The sequence below is a fragment of the Tubulanus polymorphus genome, chromosome 1 (assembly GCF_964204645.1).
Source record: "Tubulanus polymorphus chromosome 1, tnTubPoly1.2, whole genome shotgun sequence".
Taxonomy (NCBI): Eukaryota; Metazoa; Nemertea; class Palaeonemertea; order Tubulaniformes; family Tubulanidae; genus Tubulanus; species Tubulanus polymorphus.
In genome coordinates this window covers 22,364,108-22,390,812 of record NC_134025.1, presented here as the reverse complement: position 1 = coordinate 22,390,812, position 26,705 = coordinate 22,364,108, and the positions used below count along the sequence as shown (strand labels likewise).

At 38.4% G+C, this 26,705-nt stretch overlaps 3 protein-coding genes across 3 annotated transcripts in view; 2 read left to right on the top strand and 1 right to left on the bottom strand.

The window, feature by feature from the left end:
* The window catches only part of LOC141911386 (disco-interacting protein 2 homolog C-like), a 45,957-nt gene extending 32,177 nt beyond the window's left edge, over window positions 1–13,780 (bottom strand). The window contains exons 1-4 of the mRNA XM_074802426.1: window positions 13,624–13,780; window positions 12,756–12,788; window positions 4,204–4,278; window positions 3,052–3,144 (exon numbers count right to left, since the gene is read on the bottom strand). Coding sequence (XP_074658527.1) covers window positions 3,052–3,144; window positions 4,204–4,278; window positions 12,756–12,788; window positions 13,624–13,708 — 286 coding nt within the window. The 5' untranslated portion in view covers window positions 13,709–13,780. The remainder of the gene's footprint in view (window positions 1–3,051; window positions 3,145–4,203; window positions 4,279–12,755; window positions 12,789–13,623) is intronic.
* Window positions 13,781–13,807: 27 nt separating this feature from the next.
* Window positions 13,808–17,379, top strand: LOC141915315 (protein CNPPD1-like). Its single transcript, XM_074806801.1, has 7 exons — window positions 13,808–13,977; window positions 14,142–14,238; window positions 14,776–14,978; window positions 15,484–15,612; window positions 15,736–15,797; window positions 15,928–16,045; window positions 16,504–17,379. Exons 1-7 carry the CDS (start codon window positions 13,915–13,917, stop codon window positions 17,083–17,085), a joined length of 1,254 nt encoding a protein of 417 aa, XP_074662902.1. The 5' UTR covers window positions 13,808–13,914; the 3' UTR covers window positions 17,086–17,379.
* A 424-nt stretch (window positions 17,380–17,803) lies between these two features.
* Window positions 17,804–26,642, top strand: LOC141914878 (krev interaction trapped protein 1-like). The gene is made up of 16 exons (XM_074806212.1): window positions 17,804–17,864; window positions 19,700–20,054; window positions 20,180–20,293; window positions 20,782–20,917; window positions 21,467–21,743; window positions 22,207–22,304; window positions 22,634–22,774; window positions 22,862–23,018; window positions 23,241–23,348; window positions 23,429–23,533; window positions 23,632–23,695; window positions 23,792–23,946; window positions 24,239–24,405; window positions 24,635–24,842; window positions 24,940–25,014; window positions 25,262–26,642. Exons 2-16 carry the CDS (start codon window positions 19,838–19,840, stop codon window positions 25,460–25,462), a joined length of 2,223 nt encoding a protein of 740 aa, XP_074662313.1. The 5' UTR covers window positions 17,804–17,864; window positions 19,700–19,837; the 3' UTR covers window positions 25,463–26,642.
* Window positions 26,643–26,705: the final 63 nt, after the last annotated feature.

Sequence of the window (26,705 nt, the reverse complement as noted above, 5' to 3'; positions counted from 1 at the left end):
ATAGTGAAGTTCAAGTGGATATTCATAGCAGTAGTAGTACATAGACACCTACACATTATCCCTCGCGAGGCCAGACCTTTCTAATTCTTAGAACGTTCATTGTTCGAATGAATGAATGAAATGCTATCTATGCATTATTTCTTAATCAGTTTAAAACCCGCTAAATACAAAATATAAAAGATTAACAGCGAAATTTACAACTAAAAATAGAAAACACCACGTTTCAATGGGCTCTACAGAGAATCTGAAATGTTGTATCTTTCATTTTTTATTTTTGAGTAATAAATTTCATTTTCAATCTTTAAAATTTTGTATTTAGTGGGTTCTTTTCTACACATCAAGAGTGTGGCTAATTCTACTATTATGCATTTCTTCTCAGGAGTAGATGAAAAGGCTGACCATCGGCCATTCCCTAGAAGACTTTCCGAATCCATCGCGAAAACCCTTATTTCTTCACGATCTAGAAATTATAACGCGCGGACCATTCTGAGAAAAACAACAAAATATGAACACTTGGCCTTAACCCGCTTAAAAAATCACCACCGCATTGCGCACTGCTAGCTGAATTGTGACAAATCATTTTCGCGGAAGGCACATTCATCAGGATTGGTTTGGGGTGCGACAAATCAGACAGTCAGATCTTTGACCTACTGCTGCGCGGCTAAACCCGCATGACAGCCAAATAACTATAATACGATGATAGCCCCGACTTCCTAATCCCGGACTCTAATACATCCTGTGTGGTATAAACAGCGTGATTATGTAATTTGGCTATAGTTTCAATAATTCATACGCTCTCTACATCAAACCTGGGTATATATATCGCGAATTACACTTTTCAATTACACTTTTCAATTACACGTTTGAAAGAATTTTGAAGTGCTCGGCTACTTCAGCTAAATACTGAACGTTCAATGCCGGCTATTGAAATCCGTTGTTACAATATCGCGGGGATCTGTTATTAAGTGTTTATATCATAACTTTAACCCGATCTATGGTGAATAATGTTAAGAAGCCATGTTTGACATATAGAGACAGTGCGGTGTATGTTGATATATTATCGATGGGCTTCGACTTCGTATGAAAGCCCGAAAACCCGCATATACACTATTTTTTCAACACAAAACATAGCATAAAGCACACAATACATTGGCGAAAAAAGTATCATAGAACATGAGTGTTTTTTGTAGTCTTAGTTGTTTCGAATAATACAATTTTCTAACGATTTAAAAGCAGTTTTCCATATCTCTTTTTTATTGTATTGACTATTACACCACCTCGAAAAAGCCGTGTATATAAATAAGTGGACACTACAAGCATATATGCGATATTTCTAAAGGGGTTAGGCATAATTCATCAGCAGTAAATGACCGGTGGACAAAAATTGCAGTCGACTTTTGGTTGTAGCTCGTAAAAAGTAATCTAATCGCATTTGTTTTGATCGTGCAAGTATCATTTAGTTCTAATGTTGGAAAAAATGTTGAATACCATTCAATACTACGGTACACGATTGTAGGGCCATCTAGTGGTATATAGAAGAACTATAATCAGAGAGATCCTTAAAATCTTGTGCCCCAAGACGGATTTCGATACTCATAGAAATCCTTGCGATAGTAGTAGTTAAGATAGGGTAGATGGAAAACTTTTCAGGATATTTTTCGATATACAGGGGCCAGTAGTTACTAAGGTTGTTTACATTATTAACTAGGTGTTTTTTGATAAAAAGTTGACTATTGCAGGAGTTCTGAATTCATTTTTGATACGAACCCTAGCATTAAATTCTGAGAAATGAATATCAGGCTACCATACGACAGATACTGACGTAACTGGGAGGGGTCATCGACAACTAGGGAGAACTAGCGACCTACGGTCTGCCGCTAGTTGCTGTCATGTCGGCCCGGGAAAAGCCAACTAATGACGTAACCCAACATACCGACTGATTGCAAGCCGTATCCCTGCTAGTTGCCAATGTTCTACTCTGGCCAACCCTATCCTGTCAATTGCGTTCGAGGGCATTTGACCTGAGCTCAGCGATGACGCAATGGAATTGCACACAAGGATTCCAGCCTATCAGAGATGCACATAAATACGCATAGGACAATGTCCGCTAGCGGTGCTACAAATTTGACAGTAATTACTAATGCAGACACGAGAATCCTGATGCAAATACAATTGAATATCAATGAGTTGTTTATTGAAATACAAATAAGAACTTAGACTGAGAGATGAAAATTGCGATTTCTTGAATTATTGGAAATGCATTGATCAACTCCTAAATGTAATTCAGTTTGTTTGTTTTGTGTTTTCAATTGAAACCTTACTAAACGCTGATTGAATTGCTTATGACATTAGCTCTTTCCTTTGTTCGATGTCGCAATCTTTATTGGTCACATGATCATCCGAAGTCGATTCAGTTGCCAGTGATCGTAGCCGACATAGGAGGGTACCCAACTGGCGGGAAATCATATCCAGCCAGTTGCTAGAAATCAAGCACAGTCAACATAAGCGGGGCTAGGATCACATTTCTTCTTGATTGCGTTGGTATCTGTCACGTGGCAGCCCAACATAAGCTAGCCTTTACATGCGTAGTTAAAAGTGTTTTCCAACCTACAGCTGTAACCTATGTACCAGTACGTGTACCAAGTACGTGGACACCACAAGTAACACGGTAGTATTTACCATAGAACTATAAGCGAACAGGAAGGCCGACTCTTCAAAAATCCACAAGGGACCGCCAGTAATCTTGTGTTTTGTTCTGCACCCTCACCGCCAGTGAGAAATAATAGATTTTCTAGACTGGTTACTAGTCTCGATTTTTAATTAGTGTTTTTCATGATTTGTTTAAGTCCTAAAACTTACCGAAAATATTACCGAGAATCTATAGTTAATTGCTACCCGTAAGAGTGCTGCCGAATTTCATCGTCGCACTAAGGCAAACAGTGACATCAAGGAGTCGGAGTTCCCGTCAGTTTACATTTCTATATACTTACCCATGTTATGCAACTGACCCCTAGGTTTCGTGAGTTAAAAACGTAAATTATAATCAATTACCTGAATGATATCTATTGTCTTCCCTTGTAAGTCTTCGCTGAGCTCTACGCTGAGCGGCTGTTTGCGGGCTCGGTTTACTCGACACATTCTGGCCTGAAAACGATAAATGTCGGTAAATATATACAAGGGCTTACGACGGGTAAAACATCGTCTTAAAATGTTGTTTAAATATTTGAATTTTTTTAGATTAGAAATACTAGGGAATTATAAACACGAGCCATTAAAAAGTCAAGATTCTATGTTTATGAATCTGTACTTAAATGAAATGAAATAAATATTTTTTTTCGAATTTTGAATTGGATGCAGGCAATGTTGATTTCGTTATATTAATTCTACTGAAAAGTCAAGATTATGAATAATATAATACATTCTGTGTTTATGAATATATACTTAATCGGAAGAATCTTTTTTCAATTTTTGAATTGATAGCAGAAAATGTTGATTTCATGAACACGTTTTTCAAATTCAATAAGGATTCCTCACATGCCACAGCGAATAACAGTACGTTACAGACCATCGAAGGAAGTGCTGCCAGGGTGTGTTGGTTTTAGCTTCGGCAAGAGGCAACCCTACCCTGGCAAGCGAGGATTGCTAGTTGCAAGCAGTTGCTAGTAGCAACACTTACGACTAGGCCAATTTAACGAAAAAATAAGTAAAGGGAACTGTACTAAATTCCAACATCAATTTGAAGAATGCGCGGTTTTATTTTTCATGTTTACATGAATTAGTTTATGAATCGAACACCAGATGCCACCACCATAAAGGTGTATTCAGTCAAGTACTTGGATAATACTGAAAACTGAAGTATCAATTTTTTTAAAGCTTGTAGCATTTTGTATATTTTGTGTTCTGCTATTTTGTGTTCTGCATTCTTTATGTATGATCTTTTTAGACCTCCTTATCATTTCTTAGTCAGGAAAATAAAGTTTCTGTCTTATGTTTGCGGATTTAAACAAGTACATTGTGTTGTCGTGAATTTGTAATTTTTCTACCGTGTTATTAAATCTGTATATTTTGTGTTACCCTTCTAACACCTGTAATGCAGTTCGATAGAACTGAATGTAAATAAAATAAGATAAATAAATTCGCTGAGCTAGGGATTACTGGAACAAATAAGCGTTATTGGATAAAACATTTGTGTTTATTATTTACCTTTGGGTTGATTTTTCATATAGGGAGCCAATATACGAGCTTTCTTTTTCTCATAGCCTTTCTGCGTAATGTCACCTAATAAAATACATAAAGCAAGACATCATTGAAAATTGAAACGATTCCGACGTTCCATAATGAAAACGATGATCGATATTTTGCGGATATCGAGACGCCGATCACGGTTTACAAAAATTAATCATCGCGATACCGTTAAATGACAAATCATGGGTATCGGAGCGCGGTATTTTCCCACAGCGCCGCGCCGATACCGGTACCGTGGCGGCCGTACAGCAGGGGAGATTTATGAAGCTACAGCTGCCGGGTACAGAGGGTACAGAACAAGCATATACACGCAGGGGTAATACCTCGAACCTCTACTACATTATTACATGTATGTATAATGCAGATATTATCTATGTCAGTCAGGGGGGTTTGAAGGAGATTAATTTTTATCTGAGAACCGATCAACGTAGGAAGATAAATGCAAGGTGTGAAACCCTGTAAAAAAGCCACTTTCTTCACAGAATAACCACTTAGTATTTCTTAACGCCTCGATTACTTTATTGATATTTCTATACCATAACATCAAGTCATTCGACACGTAAGAAGCAATATTTCCACATTGCTTTACTTAGACTATAGAACAGGTAGATTAATACTACTTCCAACCATAATTTTCTGTGCGTTTCGAAAACAGGCATTATGACCCCTCGCTAAACATATCTTTTAACTAAAAACTGACTGGAATTATACATCGACTAAGCGAATTAAAATCCATTAGTTTTTCTCCATCGTTTCGGTTTACGATAAACAACTCGCTTTTGAAGGCGTCAGCCCGTTTTCGGTCCCTGGAACCAAAATACCTTTCGCGGTAAAAGCTTTCTGGAAACTCGGCGAACATGAAGGTGAAATTCTCATCGAGGGTGAAGGCAAGAGATACGGACGCGAAAAAGATCACAGCCCGATCGAAGATTCTACTGATCTATCCTAACGGGCCTGCGTAAGCAACAGATGATCGACAGAGAGAGGGAGGAGAGAGCATTCCTGTTCGAACCGAGCAGGACGTAAAATACATGAAAACACGAGAATAAATCTATTAAGAACATCATCGCTATCAGATGTGTTCGGGCATAAAAACCCAGCAGACAATGTGGTCACATTTTATTTACACGATCTTTGGGAGGTAAAATATAATCATTAATCTCGGCTGCTCTGACGCACGTGCGGGGAATATTGATCTCGAGAAATTCATTAAACTTCAATTGCTCACGTCATATATCAAGACATAGTCGTTAAAAAGAAATTTGGCGGACGATGGATCCAGATAGTCTGAGCTCTCCACGAAAACAGCATCTCTCCGAGAAAGGTCACCCTGAACATCAAAGATGCATCTAATGGCGAATTATTCTCTCGAAGATCAAATAACATTTCTCATCGAAGCAAATATAATCTCAAATTTCAACGGCGCAAGCATGAAACTTGTTATTTGGACAGTCCTTACTTTATCCCCTAGCTCTACCGAGCAAAAAGGCTTTAGGTATAGACTTTAAACCCCTCCCCTTAAACTGTTTGCCCCTCTATGGCAGAATAACAGCAAAGAAAACATAATTATATGAAGAAACCCATTACATAATTTCAATATCATTTGAATGGAAGTGCATAACTTTCAAATTCTCCGAAGATGGGTAGAATTTAACCTGAAACATCAGGACTGCATACAGCATCTGGGCTTTAACTTCTACATTTCGTAAGACTGCAAGTTTACACCCTAGAGCAGTAAAAGTATAATTTGTTTGGATCAATTGTTCGTTTATTGTCCAAAGATTTGCAGTAAAATCCTACGCAAGGACTTTTAATCCCAAGATCTGTAACCGTATGGTTTAACCCTTTCAGTGCTGGCTAATTAATACCCTATAGTGCTGAAGATAATTTGAAAATTCTGAAAAATTCCACCCTAGTGTATTGAATAACGGGAATAGCACTATGCACGTCTACACCACGGTGTAGTGTATCGTTAGTTACTAATATTTCACTATGTTTGACAGGTGCTGCCATCTTTCAAGAGAGATAATTAGTAATTACTAATTAAATCAATACACCGCAGTGCGGTGTACTAGCAAAATCCATCACTGATTTGTACACCGCACTGCGGTGTAGACGCACTGAAAGGGTTAAAGCCTATTGTAGGGATTATTAGGCTACTTTTTACACCTTAACGCAAGTGACAAAGGGAAACATTGAAACAGGAGGATAACGGGAAAAACAGGATGATGATTCCGAGCATTCATAAGAAACGATATTTACGAGATCAAATACGATCAGTTTTTCTGTGTTTCCTGGTTTCTCTTTGAGATAAAGATAACCGACATGGCACCATACTAAAAGCACGGACAATGAAATGATTGCGCCCCGTGCGCCTCCGTAACGACTGAACTTACTTTTAACCCCGAGCTCTTCCGCGAAATAACAGTATTCCCAATCCGAATCATCGGTATCCATCGTATATCAATAATCCCACGAGAGAAATCTGATGAGCCTAAAAACTTCACAGACACATACACACACAAAACAAGTAAATGTACTAAGTTTTTCCCCTCGTGTAGCTACGTCTTATCACGAGTTGCCATTGATAACGTATCTACCAGGCAGACAACACAACGTATCAACAGTAAAAATGACACGAGTTTCTCGAGAGAACGCTTCTGAAGCGCCGATATTCATATTAACTCAATAAAAAATAGCCGGTACTAACTTCGAATTTTAGTATCTATAGCTAAAAACAATACCGCAAATATCGAACTATCCGATCGGAGGCGATCAGCGAGTTTTTTTTCCGTCTTTTTCCGCGGAATTAATCGCGCACGTATTTCACCGATTATCGCGGCGTTGTTTCGAGGGAAGACTCCCGGATCTAGAGCGTGTGGCCTACACAACGCAGTATAACGCAAACCCCGATACAAATGCTCGAAGAACAAGAATCAAGAATTCCAGGGTATCTCTCTCGCTCTCTCTCCCCATGCCGCCTACGTTCGTCCAGGGCTAAAAATAGCCGGCCGATTGGTAGTTCACCGTATACCTGGTACTCGATAATGAAGATAATAATAATAAACCGAAGCTTTCGATCGAGAATTCGCTTCAAAAAATAAAATCATTATCATATTAACAGTGGGATTGATGAAAATATAGGACTAATAACATTACACCCTATTACCGGGTATTACTCAACGTTAATCAAAACCCCGAAACAACACAGCTGTCTCATTCATAGCTGAGGTGTGTGTTACGGGGCTTAATATGTGTCAGAATAAGAGCTATACGAGTGATTAATCAGTTTCTACACACTTCGCTTAAGTCCCACTAAATACTGGATCATTGGGAGGGATGAAATTGATCTATGTTCACGAGTAGTACGGATTGAAAATCATATTCCATAACAAAAACAGACAAAGTAATACATGGGGTGGCGGATGATTAAGATCGGGATTAGGAGTTTACACGGATTTCGAATTACGTTTACACTGAATCCCAGCATAGAGGGTCGGCAGTGGTAAAGGGCGAAAATGCTACTGGAAGAAATGCCACTGGAAAAAAAATGCCACGAAACTTAGCAACACAGGGCAAAATGCCACCAGAAAAATGAAAGTTAATTTGCTACGTTAATTTCGACCCCGTTCCTGAGTTATAAGGTCATCTTCAAAGTCATATTGCTGGAAGACAGTTTTTAGTGCCTCGTTCTGCTGCTAGGCGGTGCATTGGGCCCATTCTTCGCACAGCACAACAAGACCCCTGCACTAACATTGTACGGAAGAAGCTGAGTAACTGAAAAACAGATACATACAGATGACAGTACAAGAATGAGGGTCTCCCGGAAGCCTGGGAACGAAAAAACGAAACCAATTTTTGGTCTCATGAGTTTTTTAAAACGTCTCAAGTGAATATTCAATGACTTCAGCGTTCTAGCACATATCAGCGAAACTGGACTGACGCCATTCTCATGAAGAGGCTGACTCAGAAATATAAGACGCTCGAAAGTTTATTATCAGTAAATGAAGAAAAAAAAACACATATCAGGACTGTAAATACTTCTTCCGAGTCAGAACATATTATGACTAATGTTAAATGGCGAAAAAAAAAAACGACGAACTAACTGTTTAATGGTGAAGATATCACGCAGGATATAGCCTATATAATATATACATCATCATCATCATTTCATAAAACAGCGTTCAATTTATAACCAACCCCCGTAGCGACCGATTCTTCAAACACCGATTCTTCGAAAACATCGACATCAAATATAATCTATTAAAACTAATAACACTAATGGATTAATGTATAACCACAACGACAATAGATTGCAATCATCGTATTGTATTGTAACGGTTAACTATTTTTAAACCCCGCCGTAGCGATAATATCATCACCGCTCCCAACGCGAGACACGTTTCCCTCGAACTATACGACTTCAATTCACTAATCGATACGTGGACAACCCTGCTTTTCAATCTAATCAATCTCGAATATATCTTAAGCCGTCAAGTAATTTCTTATAGTTTACTCATAAACTCAGGTGTCACTAAAAATTTTTATAGGGGGTTCGAATTTGCGTGGAAGTTAGTACTGTGTTGGTGACTATGGTGTCACAGGCATCAATGAGGACTGTAGGTTAGAAAGTCCTAAGGGTCCTCCCAGGTAAATTCGTTAAATCGAGAGTGATTTCCAGTTTCCCTGTCATCTAAGTCAGAGTGATAGTAAGTATTGTAGGGTTCGGCGCTTACAAAATCACTACAATAAGCATGAGCGTCACCTGAGGGGTTCAGGGATTCTGCATTCTTTTAGGCTCCAAATTTTGTTTCTTTTTTCATATTCCGCAAATTTCATAAATATCTCGTCTTTACAGTACCAGAAAACGCCCCTCTCAAGCTTCGAATTTCAAAAACTAAGACTCCCTAAGGACATTCAGGCAATTTCAAGAATTTAGAAATGCTTGTTTGCCTTCAGTGCTAGGTGGATACGGCGCGTGAAATATGGCATATAGTTCCACTTGTATTAATTCCGACAATCCTAGTGACGTCCCTGATAACGGGGTCCATCCATACACTCAAACCCCCTTTGGTGACATATATAAAACTGGATGAATTTCATCGATTTCAAAAAAGATGCGGATTTAGTGTTTTTTTTTTTTTTTTACTGGAGGAATAGAATAAAGGTTAGATTTCACGGGGAGGGGGCTTCTACTGCAAGCATGCACATATGAAATTTCATAGTGCATACCATCACCAAAAATCTATATACGTGTATATACACTATGTATATAAATAATGCAGTTTGACTGGAAGATAAATTTTGTCAATCTGATATTCTTTCAATTTCATATTCATATTCAATCAATCACTGGGTATAGTCGCAGTAGTGGTAGATAGACGATACCCCGAGACAGCCGAACATCATCATTACTCCAGTAGACCATAACATTTCATCATCATCATCATCATTAATGATATAGGTCTAATAAGTGGGGATAAATCCCGACATGAATGCGATCAACTAGGCCCATGACACCTCATACTGAATGCATAGATATTTCTGATTTTTTTTAGAGTACGTCAGTTTTCGTGCATATTTTCGAGATACCTTCATTGCAGTAACAGGTAAAAATCCCCCAAATTTGATTTCACAGCAATATTCAACAAAATACTTCAATATTTTTATGTTGAAAAACTTTAGAAGTAATAGCAAAATATCTGTGTACCTATCTATATACTAAGTATTATTGTAAAAAGTATTATCTAGTAGTGTTTTCATTTAGGTTTTTCACTTAAATTTGATAGAAAACTAAAATTGGGGGATTTTACCGGGGGGATATTTACCGTGTGGGATTTTTACCGGGGGGATATTTACTGGGGGAATTTTTACCTACATTCCTTCATTGCCCCGGTCACTGAGAAAAACGCTGTCGATTAGGCTAAAATTCAATGATACCTTGCTTCTCCTAATCGGCCAGGTCATTTTGTAAACCGGGATGAAATTTCTAATCAGCTCATTTCTATAATTACTGGGTCAGTTATAGTTTTGATTAACAACCCCCTGGACTTGCATCCTAATAGTAATTTGGCTGAGAACGTAAAACTTTTCTTCTCATTTCTCTCTAGGCGTCTTATTTCTCTCTTCTCATCGCGTGTGAAGATCACTTTCGATCAGGGGAATTTTTCAAACGCATTCATAAATCAGTTTCTCACATCGGTAAAATAATGCCAAGAATGCCTAAATACGACACACATGCAAACATATTTTAGACTGTATGAAGTATAGATTGACTGAGTGGTTGAAAAGTCTACTAAGACGACGGCAAGACACGACGTTACATATAACAAAGAAGCCGAATGGGTGTGTGTTTTAAATGTTTTATTTTCAGCAACAACAACAGCCGCGGCAACGTCGAGATCGTCGCCGATCGATAAATTTTGACGAATGCAGAGCGAGTGTGCGCGCGTTCACAATGAAATAGCTGCTGCATCTACGATAAAATACAATGCAACGACTGATGACTGCGACGGCAATGGCAGATGCGGTTCGTACCAGGCACGAGTATCCTAATATAATAAACACAGGACGACGATGACACGACTCAGGACTACGGAGTCTAGCGAGATCTGCGAATGTGTATGCAGCAGTGTCCACACTACTGCGTTGCAGCGACGCGTGAATGCGTATAATAGCCTGTCAAGAATGATAGCGCTCTCGTCGAGGGTTCGTCGAGATGATCCCGGTTAAAAACGATGACTTCTTCGACGCAACTATTATTACCAGGATGGACACATTCGACCCGCTCTTTTCCCAGACTATTCCTTGACATGCACGTTGTTCTGCCTGACTAGATCTGCTTAGAATCAGATCAATTAACACAGTCTAATACGCAAGACATAAATTGAAGCTATTCGATTATACACGCGATCCAGCAATCCCAACATATTTCTCTGATTTTTAGCCTTTTTGCAAAATTCCCCGAATTTTTTAAATGCAAGCAAAATTCCCTGACTTTTCCCCGATTTCTAGGTAAGTGGCCACCCCGATTACGTATAAATGGTTTCAACATCTTTGACAATTACGAATATCGCAATAGCTCGACACACACCTAATAATAAAATCGCCGAAGGCCATATTGTTTATTATCACGAAAGAAGAAAAGTACGAGAGACAAAGAGGTATTCTTCGAGTAGTGTATAGGTGTACAGAGTCATTGAATAGAAAATTCCTCAAGGATATCATATATCGGAAAGTAAACTATAAACCAAACAGACAGACAAAGATTGATTGGGAGAGACACGGTATCTGTCGGCATTTCATTATAATTGAAATCTCGACAATCTAGTCATGAACTAGTAGTAATATAGACTCTACATATATACCCAGATGTTGTTATGTTATTAGCATTTCTGTTTAGTATGTTTTCGACATAACAGTCATCGGATTAATCCCCCTTAGACTATAGACAATACCACCGCCATCATATAACTGCTGCCACCATATAATAGCATCTGAAATAATAATGCACCGATTTGCAGGTTGAACCACACCTGTTATATTGCAAAATCAGGTCCTGGTATCTACACAGTAAATATGACCTGTACAGCGTCTATAGCACATATTCAGGATAATTCTAATCTAGGGTTCAGATAGATACATCGCCGGCTATAAAAAAAGAACTTTGAATTCCTGATTCGTTTCAATTCAAGCATTCTTCGCCCTGTTAATAATAACAATAATGTCATCGGAATCACTGAGTAAATACCTATATTAGCATTCGGGTCACAGTCATACTACGGGTACTGCGAGAATGTTACAGTGTTCCGTGTTTATGAAATAATAGCGTTATGCAATTAACCGTAAAATTAGCGAAATTCTGATTCAAAGCCAACATCAAGTCGATTCCGAAACGGATTTAATTCGCCCGTCGTCCGGGAAAGGCTTTTGTTTAAGCAATGTACCTCACATCAGCCGAGTTAAAAGGCAACTAATAGGCCAAAATATGCTTTCAGTACGCTATCACCCGGTAATGTTCCACGAAATTTAATGTAATTGCTGCGATATTCATTTAGTTTTTTTTTCTATGTTAAGTGCGTGACTCCCATTACCGAAAAGCCCAGGGCTCAGTTGCGCAATGATGACTGCACGTACGAAGACCGGTTTTGAAGGAGATTTTAAGTCTGCCGGGCCGCTCAAAGCCTATATTTCGACTATGGGCCTACGTGACCAGTCTCAGACGTCCAAATCTCTGATTAGGATTAGTCTAGCTATGTCCCGAACAAAGGTCCGGGCATATATATTCCTAGTCAGAACCTATCTGAAGGTCTAAGAACAAACCACCTAAAAAATCTTTTCTTTGGATAAGTCAGATGAATCATTCATGGTAATCAATGTAGCAATGATAGTTGAATTCGATATTTCATTGAAATACGAGATCGCACATTGCACCAATATACCGGTAGTCAACTTGGGAGGAGAATCAAAAAGAAAATACCACAAGCCAAATATACATGATCATATCTTACATAAGACATCCTTGCTGTCCTTGGCATACATCGCTAAAAATAAGCAATGACAGAAATATTTACCTTTACTACCTGGGCTACATGGCTTCTGTATTGACTACGCTACTTCCATGGTAATTTACATATAGGGCCTATAAATTACTGAATTTATTGGCAAAAATCTAACGAAGTCCCTCTTTTTGAGCATTGTGAAAATAAAGAATTTTTAGGATTCGATTTTATAAATAAAGGCAGGTGATATTTTGCCCACGCGGCATTAGGCTTAAGACTATTTTGCCATGAACTCATTCTGATAGGCTGATTTACACTGATCACCGACTTGGAAAATTCAAGGAAAGTGCGAAAAACAGTTGAGAAAATGGAGCGGAAAGAGCTATATTCAAACCCGGGCCAACATATTGCAAAGACTGCAGCCACTAGACAAACCGAGGCTCAGAGAATTCCACCAAATATTTTAACTACACTAAACCTAACCCTATATCTCCGGACCCTCCAGCCTAACCCTATGCCTAATAGATTAATTCAATTGTTATTTCTATTAGTAGGATATATCTTATAATATACAGATGCAAAATAGCATTTACTAAAATAATAGGCCTACCGCATCGGCAAAATATCCACTTCTAAAGTTAAAATTATGAAAAGAGAGGATAGAAATTCATAATCTATCTTTTGGACCAAGCTATACTACAGTAGACTCTGCTAACCACCACCACAGAGCCAATTGCCTCATCGTGTGCGCTACTATGGTACAACTAGTGTCCTTTCTGGGAGCTGACAAATTTTGACAGCTCGGGATTAATTGATTTGAATTGAATTGAACTGACGGGTTTTTGTCTTTTAGAAGTCGTTTTCTCGGGTCACTAACCTTCTGAAAGCTCTAAATCGAGCTCGGCCAGTTTAGCGCGCAGTTCTAAAGGCAGCTCGGATGCCTCGACGTCGCGATCCGCCATCGTCCAGCTCTGTAGAGATGAGATTTTTGATTTGTTTTTGCCCCGATTGCAAATTACGTCGTCGCCGCCATTTTATAATTCTCGCTAGTCACGCCTAAGTCTCGCGAGACTTGTCGTCCGGGAGATTGTTTCATTCGTCGTGCGATCAAATCCGGAATTTCTGCTGATTTTCTCTCTTCAATCGCGTTTTATTTCGGCTCGTCGTGATGTCATTACTTTCTCTAATCGGTGCCGAGGGCGCCGATATATATTCGTTCGAAGATTACAAGGTAAGTGACGTTTTAGTAACGAAAAATAGTGTCCATATGTCTTCTTTCTCAACTCAATTTCGAGTCTGTGTTTAATCTGTTAAGTCAATAGTCATAATGCTAATAATAGTCGTGACGCCTGATGGAAACTAATCGAAATTCTTTTCATTCTTTTTTGGTTTCAGAATGGACCGGAGCATCGTAGATTATCGGAAAGGTTACGAAAAACCCTTTACTACGGAAAATCTCCGACGACCGACCGCCCTTCGTATCCAATGACACGTACGTATCATGATTGTCACAGTCCACTTAGTGTTGTTATAATACATTCGCTAAAATCGTTTGTGAAAAATCAATTGCAATAAATGACTATGTTATGGCATCCTTCTTTAAAAACTCTTTCAAAACAGAAAACGATAAATAGACGACAATTAGAAACCGGGTACTTTACAAGTTGTACATTGGATTATACCTAAAATCAGTATAGTTGGAACCAGGATATTTTTGTTACCCTATTAGAAACCCAGTTTCCTTATAGAACCATTGAATTAGGTTTAAATGGTTTACTGAGATGAACAGTAATGATTTGGGAGGGTTATGCAGACGCTTTCTCGAAATTTGAAACGTTCTCAGTTCAAAAATCTCCTCATATCCAGGAATGACTGATTTGTAGGGACCCTGTCCCTTTGCATTGTTCATGATGTTATTTTTGCCTGATTATAAGTAGTGTCATTTAACTAAACCACACAGTTCATACTTTTGACTTGTTTTAATCTTAAATGTTGATCGTTTCAAAATTCATTTGATTTCTTTTTACAGAAATCGCGGTTGAATTTTTCCAAGGAGCTGCTCCGAAACAGTTTGGACTCATCGATGAGTCCTTCGCTTCGTTCGCTTCGAGACGATCGTGTATGTCGCCGTGTTCGCTGATGTTAGCGATGTTGTATATAAAACGTCTGAAACATAGAAACCCGGAATACCTACAACAAGTATCGTCGTCGGATTTATTCCTGATTTCAGCGGTAAGATTACCATTTGAAAGTTGATGGTGTCCTAAGGTTCATTTTGTAATTATAAGCAATTGAATGGCAATGCTCTTTACAAGATAGGCTCTTTTAAATGTAATACATAATTTTTGTGAAATATTAGTTCATTGAATATTTGAGTAGTAAATAAGTAATTATTATTATTAGTAAATTTATCAGTTGTGGATCACAATATCCGTGATAGAACGGTAAGAGTAAAATCCCACAATAAATGAATTGATAGCTAAAAGTTTATTTGAAATATTAGCAATATTTCGGGTGTTTGCTATCACCCTCCTTCAGTCTAAAATGCTATTCTTTAGTAATTTAGCTTCCAAACAATTTTTGTCTAGTTTGGTGGTCTTCTTCCTTAAAAAGAGATTCTCAGATAGCACCTTAGAAATAGCAATCGGCAATCTCTTTTGAATTAAAATGGGTTTTCAGATATGCCCGATTAGTTTTAAAAGTGCCAACAAAGTTTAAGAAAGAATAAACTTTTTAGATGATGGCTTCAAAGTATCTGTACGATGAAGGAGCAGATGAAGAGGTCTTCAACGATGAATGGGCTGAATCCGCGAATCTAGATATCGATGAACTCGGCCAACTCGAACGCGGTTTCCTTTCAGCAATTGTAAGTTTATTTATTTTCTATAGGTCTAGAGGTGAAAAACTTATAAGTAAAGATTTATCGAATAAGAATGGAATGAAGCCTTTTATGATGCACTATACATTTGTTTTGTCTGGTTCATTACAGGATTGGCGATTGTTCGTGCAACCATTTGAATTTCAGAATCTCCTCAAAATATTGGAAAAACGGTATGTTGTAGTTTAGAATCGATGCTCAGTTGCTAATTTCGCTTGATTTTAAACCTTTGTCTATGAACGAATGATAGAATATGATTTTTTTCAAATGCACTGCATCCATTCTACCTGTTTTACTTTAAAGGATTGCTATGAATAAAGGCTTAGAACGCGGCTGGTTTTCGTATACAGATTTAGCAGTATTAACGGAAGACTTGAATTGGGTGAAACTATGCTATGAGTTGTGTCACGAAATATGGAAGGTAATGAAATTGTCGATTTCGAACAAAATGTCGTTGTTTGGTCGATGCTGATAGATAACCAGTAACTTAGAATAGGGAGTGCTCAAAACTGCCTAGGTCTAGTTGTACGTTTAAAGTATAGGAACAGCGAGAGGGCCATAGGCACTAAGTCGTACAGGTTGGTTTGGGGGTCTCCCCCAAGAAGAAATTTAAAAAGTTGATAATCATTTGGGCATGCAGCAATAGTGATTCTGAAACAAACTGACCAGCAATAATGTTACTGTAAAAAGATAAGGGGACAACGACCCCCTCTAAATCCAGCCCTGGATGAAAGCAGCTGTGAAGTGTAACCTGCTACTATTGATCAAATGTCTTGACTTAGGCATGGCTTCATTAATGGTTCACACCTTATTTGATTGTGACTGAAACGTTCTATGTAGCGTACATTACTGATGAAACATTCCAAATTTCAATTCCAGGTTATGGTAACTTGCTCAATGGCGTATGTAGCTAGTGTGATAACAATTCTCGGTTCGACTGCATTTGTTCTTTCGATGCGAAATATTCTGACACTGACCATTACTCAAACGAACGTCGCCGTACCGCCGGTTCTTTCGAATAGAGATCTCCGACGCTCTGATCCGGGACCGAGCGTTTTGAACGACGATTCGGTCGCCGACGACTTCCTAGACGGCGACGTTTCCGTAAGCAATATTAATTTCCATCCGTGGCTGAGAAATTTCGAAACGGCGTCGGCGTACGGCGATCGAAAAGTCGTTTGCGCGTGTCAGAAACAATCGCGAGACTCTCGAATATCCACGGACTACGGAAGCCGTTTAATCGGCGACAATCGGCTTAAAGCGTGCGATACGAACGTCGTGTCGAAACGAAGCAATAACAGTACGACTAACGCGATGACGATAGGAGAACGGACCGCGCCTGCATTTCAAGATTGCGCGTTGACTGGAAATTCGATGGGGATTATCAAATCTAGTTGTCGTTTGTCGATGGAATCAACTCGTCAAACTATGCTGCATTTATCGGCTATTCCTATCGGTTGATCGAACGCGCATTATCTATTTGTACGTTATGAAAAAATTAATAGAATGTACCCCTGTATATGTAAGATGGGTAAATTATATTTTAGTACGATATACACATTGGGATTGATTTTTTGCACAACGAGCTGGGCTCTGATGGTGGCATTCTCTGTGCTTCAGTAAGTTAATTGCGTTGCTTATTGCATTTGGTTTGTTCAGCTATTCATATTTTTAGTGTTGTCTAATATGTTTTTGAGAGCTGCGTTTGTTTTTATTGATAAACTATTGTTGTAAGGGGAATTACTACTTGCTAAATACATATATACGTATTGAACAATTTGTTGTATTCAGTAATATTCACGGATGAGGATTTTTGTAGCAGTTGGTGGACGAATCATCAGGTTTCTCGAAAAAGTTTCACCCAGTCCTGAAAGTGGCTGGTTCGCGGCGCTCTGTGTACTGCGTGTGCTAAGAGCTTGTGAACCACCCACCCAGTCACATCATGTAGTTCGTTGACTGGCTCAATTCAGGGGATGCGATAGCGAAGATAGACACTAAGGTTCTCAGTGAAGAAAAAGCATGAATTAAGGGCCTTCTCCATTAACACTTGGCATACTATTAAGAATCTCGGTGTAATGGCTAAAGGGAATTGGTTCTCGGTGACCGGAGATAAACTCCTCACTCCAAATCTGCTCCGGGTTTATGAAACTCCCGATGCAGATATTATCGGAGCCACCCTTATCTGGTGTCATTGAATTGAATTGGTCCCAACTGTCAAATATGTTGTTAACGTTTGAATGGTACGTTTGAAGTTGATTATATCAGCTATTACAGCTGTAACAACTATAAATTAAACCGTATTTAGTTATGAAGGCATTGATTCATGATTTCTACTAGCCATTTTCTGCGAAAGTTTTCACAGAGAGCTGATTTAGGACGCCACACCCTAAAAGTTTTTTCAATGCAAACTAATATTTATTGTCGTTAAATATGGTTCAACGAATCGTTCATCTGATAAAATTTGAAAAACTTTTTTAAAGTTGTTAAGCCCTGCTAGAAACTGAAGTTCGTTTACATTGCGACATCTGCTGTGAGCGAAACAGGATCGGTTCGAAAAATCTTGGCTACCTATCAGCTATCTCACCAAAAAACCATCGACCAGTAATTTCCTTTTCCAACCACAGGGGCTCGTATCAGAGTTGTAGTTAATGTAAAAACGATAATCTGTTAATCCAATGTATATAGTATATATAAAATAACAAGGGGGCTAACGACGCTCACAAACAACTCAACTTCGGTCGCTTACTATTTCGTTATTTCTCATCTGATTTTGATAATCCAGGCATGATATGAAAGCTAATAGCTTCCTGCTTCTAACGAAACTAATCCCGTTAATTTCCGATGAATAGTTCGTGAATTATATGTCTTTGAACGCGAAATTACGGCCGAAATCGCCTGGACCGAAAATGCTATGACGCCGGTTTTTGCCGATTTCGAAATTTAAAACGTTGAGTTCGACACGAAATCCTTCACCGATTTTGATGATCGAGGGCTTTAAATGCGCAAAACATTCGATATTTTCTAAATATTGCGGTTGTTTTGTTAATCCATACGATCTTCCAGCTTTGGCTTTGCAAACGCGAATTTTCCGATTTTACGTCAATTCACGCACTCGACAGGCGATCTCAAGATGGCGACCATGAACTTGAACTAGCAACAGGTCCGCAGTGAATTTTATTTCGTAACAATTCAATCAAATAATGTTTTATCTTATTTAAGCTAGAATGAACATGATCCGGTTATAATAGATTCTGAATTTCACGTAAATATACACAGAAAATAAATTGGAAATAAAATTCATTTCGGTTCGGTATTGCGCTAAGCATTGTGGGAGATGACAGTCGCCATTTTGAGATCGCGCATGGAGTTCGTGAATTGACGTAAAATCGGAAAATTCGCGTTTGCAAAGCTGGAAGATCGTATGGATTAACGAAACAACCGCAATATTTAGAAAATATAGAATGTTTTGCGCATTTGAAGCCCTCGATTATCGAAATCGGTGAAGGATTTCGCGTCGAACTCAACGTTTTAAATTTCGAAATCGGCAAAAACCGGCGTCATAGCATTTTCGGTCCAGGCGATTTCGGCCGTAATTTCGCGTTCAAAGACATATAATTCACGAACTATTCATCGGAAGTTAACGGGATTGGTTTCGTTAGAAGCAGGAGGCTATTAGCTTTCATATCATGCCTGGATTATCAAAATCGGATGAGAAATAACGAAATAGTAAGCGACCGAAGTTGAGTTGTTTGTGAGCGTCGTTAGCCCCTTGTTATTTTATATATACTATATACATTGGATTAACAGATTATCGTTTTTACATTACCTACAACTCTGATACGAGCCCCTGTGTTTCCAACCAAGAAAGGTCTAAATCCCTTTCATTTTATGCAAATTCAAATCTAGTCTTGTACTACTAGTCGTTGTTCCTTAATAACATAGGGGGACCTGTACATCGTCTGGTATTCGGCACTAGGCCTATGCCTAATTCAAAACCTGACTGGAGCAAGATGTTGAACCATAATGACGTGTTAGACCTACTCATGTTTTACTTATTTATGTTAATCAATTATAGCATGACAGATCATGGGCCAACCATGTAGTATGCAGCTACCGTGGCGTTATGAATATCACCTACGAATTTTGACGTAATGTCGTCGAATTAGCGATCAGGGGAGAGATAAGGAAGAAGTAGCCTAGGGTTGACCGGAAAATGGATGCGTTATTGGCTGTCATTCGTCCGAAATTAAGGCTGTCACAAAATCACGATTTCCGTCCGAGAAACTTCGACATTATGCTTCTGGCGTCGGATAAAGGTAAACCGGTGCGTCAGATACCGAGGATTTCTATGCCGTACAATGAGGATCCACCTGAATATATCTTGAAGGCGGTTTATCAAATGACAGGAGCAGATAAAGGAGGGCTTAAAGGTAAAGTTTGTTAAGTATAGGTCTGCCATGAAAATCCCTCACTTTCCACTCAAAATTTGAAAGAATTTTCAGATGGTAGGTTGACAATCTTAAGATGAAGTGACTATTATTTTTTTCTAAATCAGGTCGACGCGTGCTATATGTGCCACCAGTTAGAAATGAACCAGCTTCCGAACACGGCAGCTCAAGGGAGTCGTACACTAAGGGAGCGTTGTTCTGTATACCGATTGATGCCAGAGGTAAATTAGACAGTTTATACTTCACGCAGTAGTAACTTGTACCAGTTTGCCATCTAGTAGACAATTAAAACTGCATTGTAGTTGCCACAGCATCTATTCCATGATCAACTTCAACCAACTTCGAGCTACTAGGCCGTTGCCAGTTCCATAGTAATGTCATAAACTTGAGACCAGGCAAGATCATCTTAGGTCTTTAGCCAATCTAACAATTAAAGACCATTTGAGATCACTTTTGGATTCAAGTCACTACTATGGACCGGCCCCAGGACTTGATGGGAGGTAGAATATTGGTGACAGCGTAGGCATGAGACTAAACAAATGCACCTTGAACAAGCGTGGTAATTCTGCAAAGCTGTGGAGCTGTAGCCTATCTACATTAGGTCTACTACTACTTAAGTGCATAGTACTACTATGTACTAAAAATGAAGTTGATGAAATGCCAGTCCCGTCATTGTAAACCTTTACCTTTTTCTTTTTAATTCATGCAGAGAAATTGAATCCAGCGTTCGTTGATAACGTGCCTAGAAATCCACGTTTCTCAAGTTTGGACGCGATTCTCGATTCGCACAATAACCCTATGGTCTACTCGAAACAGACCAAGTATATGTTGAGGAGACTAGAAAAGTATGTACATGTAGTTCAATTTGAAATCTATTAGTTAGTATTTCTGGAATATTTGTCTTGTTTTAATTGATCAGAAGGGTAGTTAGTGACAGTTGACACATTTTTGAACTATTGAAAGATTTAAGGATCATTTTAGAATCCCTATTCTGATGTTGTCTCATCAGTTGTGTCAGGTTTGAGATGTTATAGATTTTGATTGTCTAGGAAATACAGTCTTAACTAAAACTGAGAAAAAATCTGTTTGACTGAAAGGGTTCTCAGAGAATGAGATAGCAGACTGGGTGAAATGAATGAGGAAGTATAGCAAATGTCTTAAAGTTGTAGTGGACTCCTTGAAAAACGATGCATGGGAAAATCATGCAATCTTGCCTTAAATGAAAAACAGTGACGAGGATGCATAGTACCGTATCAATTGAATACAAGATAAAATCAAAATAAGATCTCAAAATAAGATTTATGCTCCTGTTTGATTTGACAACTCAAACAATTTGATTGAATTGCAAACGATCAAATTTTAACGTGCGGTAAATATGACGATAAATTTTTCAGTTGGTTGAGAGACAAACACGCTATTGCCGGATTTATGGAAGCTCTGTTTCGAATGGCGGCTGATTTCCGCGTGAGAACCGTCGTAACCAATCCCGCCTATATATCCCCTCCACCTACGTCCGTGAAAACTGGCAGCCAGTTAGATGTCACCGACATCCAGGCGGAAGAAATGCGTCAGACGGCTAACGGGGCGCTAGCGAAAATGATGGCCTTCGAAAAGTGCGATATCGTCGTGATTAATCCGTTGTTCGGATCTGGATTACCGTATAAAAATAAGGTAGGTTTAAACGCTGTCTCCAACGGCATATTCATTGACAAACTTTAATCAAATGAAAGTTGAAAATGACTGTGTTTCTTTTTACGAACCCTAGCAATCGATACGGTTGATTCAGGTAAATGAAATATATTCATCGAGGATGTAGTAACATCTGTAGAGTCTTGACATGTACTTATGTTCGGGGGCAGATCCGATAGAAATCGTAAATCATATAATTGACTTGAAAAGGGCAAATTGGGGCGAATTTTCGACCTCGAGAATCTGATCGATGGAAAGAATGACGTGCTGATTTTGAGTGGTGCTCATTTCTGAGATGTTACGAATTCGTATGCGGCTAAAGAGCAAATATTTCATTTCATAGATATGATCTGGATCTGGCCCCAATAGTAGTAGTTATTCTCACTCGATTGAAGCGTTTAGATTTGAATATACCGAAATCATTTATGTAAAATGTTATTACTAGGTCGATTCATTTGCGATTAACGACTACTGGCTAATGGGAAAACCGGACTATAGGAAAATCAAAGCTCCCGAAAACTCCATTGATAAGGCATCTTTAAGGTTTGTTGCAATCTTGTTTATAGAATAAATGCTTTGCATCTAGCGAAACTACAGTAATGCTACATCATGTAGTCTTGATATAGAGTTATGCGTTAAGTGAAGGCCTGAACCAGTTGCTCAAAAGTTGGTTAAAGATAACCGGCGGATAAATACCATAGTAACAATGAACTTTCAATTGCCAATGTCAGCTAGATCCACTGGTTAACTCTAATCAACTTTTGAGCAACTGGCCCCAGGCTATTATCCTTTTCGTATATTAAGGCAAGATAAGAAAGTCCTGAGATAGACAAGTGTACAGCAGACATAAATCTTTGTTTTACTTTATATAGCGATAGTTGGATTGAAGAATATCCACTGCATAAATGTGCATATCAAGGTGACATAACTGGTGTTCGCGAGTTGCTACGTAAAGGGTATTCAGTTGCGCAGAAAGATCGAGATTCATGGACTCCCATACATTACGCTGCTTGGTACGTTTTACTAATGATTTAATATGACAGCTTAGTATAGTATCTGCTATCAAGTTTCGCTACGGTTTTCTCCCAATGTCTTTTCAGGCATGGACATTTAGAAACTGTCAAAATCCTACTCAGGGAAGGAGAGTGTTCTCCGAACATAGCTAATGATAGCAATTCGACGCCTTTACATTTTGCGGCGTTGTGTGGACATTGCAAAGTAGTCGAGGAATTATTAAACCATCGGGACATTGATGCAGTAAGAATTTTTGAAACACCAGTCAAGACTAACTTTTTTCATTATATTAAACTCATCACAGAATGTTTGTCATTAGTAATAGTAGTTCTTATCAAGCAAGAACTTTTGTAAACAGCAAAGAATGCAAAACGTTTAGTTTAGTTTTTACAACCTCTTGGTAGTGGTTTTCTATCCAGTTATCTGCATGCATCACGCGATAATTCAACCTTTGTTTGCCTTCAGAAAGTCAAAGATAAAGAGGGAAAAATGGCTGTCGATTTATGCGAGCATGTCCCTAAACCCGATTGGCAAAGTTGTGCAAAAATGATCCAGAAAGCTATGGAGAGTCCAGTAAGTTGATAGCTAAAGACGTTCGAGTCGAAAAGCTCCACTGATTTTTCTTATCTATTCGCACGATCTTGTTTTTACAGGCTCCGAAAGTACAAGTGCATTTAATGGATGGTACATTTAGGATGTTAAGTCTAACATCTGGTGCTAATACTACTGTTCAGGAATTACATCAACAAATGATCAGAGTAAGTTTAGTAGAATTATCCTAAAAAAATCTTCATAAAATTAAGTAATATTAAGCAGAAGATCAAGTTTCTTAGCCTATTGTATTACACTTTTGTAGGAATTAGATATAGCTGACCAGAGTGGCCAGCTATTCACTATTTGGATATGTTCTAAGTATTTACGTGAGTATTGCGAAAAGGCGATCAATAAAACCAAATCTGATGTTCGCTATAATGTGATATTTCAACTAAAACTAAGCCTACTACTTACTATTGTAGAATTACAGTTGAAGTATGAACACAAACCAGTACAGCATTTGAATGACTGGAAACGTAAGATAGTTCGCATGTTGACTGATTTCGATCCGCAAAAAGAGGATCCGAAGTTATTTTGGAAGCGAGATGCACGGTTAAGCATCATTGAAGAAAGAAAGGTATGCATATATGCTTGTACATACATTCAGTGATCCATCATCGCCTATAGAAATTATAATTAACTAAACACTCAGAATGAAGTGGTGTTATTTTCTACTGGTCAGCTACAGAAGTAATGAAAAGTCAATGTGGAAATATTGTACAGCTAACAAGAAAAGACAACTTGCAATGGCAGCATAGGCCCACTACTCTTGAGATAACTCCTTGGAGTTAAATTGAAGAATATGATTTCCTGATGCAAATCCAAGCATTGAATTGTTTATTGATACCTCTAGTGTGGACACTTTTCAGGTTCGCAGTTCCGTGGCTATTCATCTACTTTTCCACGAAGCTTATCAGAATTACATCAAATCTCTTTATCCATGTGCTGATGAAGATGCCATCATACTCGGTGCTTTACTGTTACAACTGAATCAAGGAGATTATGATCAAAAGAAAGCAAAGGCATTCTTTTCCAAGTGAGTATATCGAAGATTTACATACTGGAACTTAATTGACTATATATATATTCATGCCTATCTTATATTGTCTGTATTAAAGACAAAATAAATTGATGCACCCAAAGCCTCAGTGGTTGAGTAAGCTATTGGTCTTCCACTGCCCTCTGCAATGCATAGTTTCACCCCACCCCCTGGTGGTTGTAGGGTTCTTGAATAATTTACCATTGTTTTTTGCGTATATTTCTAGCGATAAGAATCTGCAGACTTTGATTCCGGTTGGGAAGTTGAAGACCCGCGGTATGAACTGGACCAGTAAATTACCGGCGCGGTACAAACAGGTTTCTCTTCACATCAAAGATAAAACTGTCGAAGATTTGAAATTCAGATTTCTGACGCTATGTTGGAATCTGACTGTGTACGGGTCGGCCTTCTTCACTGGATATGTCAACATGAAGGTAATTTGAAATGTGTGATTTGTGTATGTGTGGTTTAATTGATCTCATGCAGGTCTTCTCTAGAAGTAGCTGATAACATTTCTGTTTTTTATTGCAGTCATCAAAGAGTCCAGTGGCTGTGTACATTGGTGTTAACGATATAGGAATTCATATCATACATGGTCATAATAAGGTGATTAAATTATTCAGAGGAAGAGGCTACCTCCCTAAAGTGCACATTGTTCCACAATCGAATTGCCTAATGAGTTTAATTCCTTGAAATGGCTACGAAGCATAACAAATTGCCTGTTTTCTGAAAATGGGTAGATATATCCATTAAAATGATCCATGAGGGGTTTTATGGAGGTAGTCATCTACTCTGTTGTGTTCTGGCTGTTGTTGATCTTTCATATATTCTAATGTATAATTCTCATTTTCAGATGATGCTGCAAAGTTTCAATTACACCGATATAGACTGGATCTGTGATAACGAATGGGCGACGTTGCAAATACGTTTAAAAAACGCTCCTCGAACCGGTGTTTCTATACGGACTAAACAGGCGGGATTAATCTATCATCTTATGAGTAAACTAGCTCAATTACACGGTGCTACTGACATGAAACAACTCGGTGCAACGTGATAAAAATATTTTACGGCATTTTATTTTCAGCGCATCGTCGTACAGTGAAACCTCGTTCTAATAAACCGGCTAAGATGTAAAAGGTTTTCTTCCCTGTGGTAGTAGTTACTGCAGGTATGAACTCAATTAGAACTCAAGGGCGGATTTAGTGGGGTGGACTGGACTGGTCCACCCCCTTCAAAATTCGAATATGCCTCCCAAAGTCTGGAATTTTTTTTTAAAGAGAATTTTACAAAGATGGAAAATGAATTCATATGCAAGGGCCAGTAAAGCCCCTTTTTGTCCTAAGTTTTCTTTTGAGGGCCACCAGAAACCAAATGAATGTTTGCGCTTACAGCCCTCGCATTGCCAAATCTGCCCTTTCCAAATTAAGCGCACATTCTAATTTTCAGGTCCACTCCTTCAAAGAATCCTAAATCCACCCTTGGAATTTTCAATTTTCAACCTTTTATGATGATCTTAAGAGGGTTCACCCGCATATTGATTTCATACCGAAAGTAACAAATTATAAGTTCCCATCCTCAATGTTGTATCATTTATGGAGTACACCTTATTGTATCGTATTTGTACCATCTGTGAAAGTAGGACTTAGTAGGTTGATGCTGAAGTTAGCAATTATCTCATGATATTTCATCCTAATGCCAAGGGTTGGTCAGATAATATGTGTAAGCATTTTGAAGTACAATGCTACTAGGTACCGGTATATCCGGCTGCTTAAGAATGAGATTTCACTGTCTTCGATGAAAAATGGGCAGCTTTGAAAAAAGACTAAATTCGTATATTTTATATACCGGGTATGCATCTTTTTATCTCGGAGACTTGATTTTAAGCCAGATTCGTGTGAAACGTTTTTCTGTTAAATCATTTAATGATTTGAAACTGTCATTACTAGAGACATCGGCTCAGTTTATAGGATCGTTTATCAAGCACAAATTCACTATATACATATCATTTACATGTGTTTTTTTAATGTTTATGGAATATAACTAGTTTGCCTTATCGATTTTAGTGACGTCTTGGAATCACGCCTCACCAATTCATAATACATGACTGTATTTCAATTCACAGATCTTCCACTTTTGATATACATTATAGATGTAGTTTTCACGATGTGGTCAGTTTGAAAAATGATTGCCTGCTAGTTGCATTATGTATTTTGCAGTGTTGATGAAGGTATAATGGTGCATATAAATAAAATAGTTCTTTAATATAATATATAACTTGAATTCGTTTGTTTGTTTGT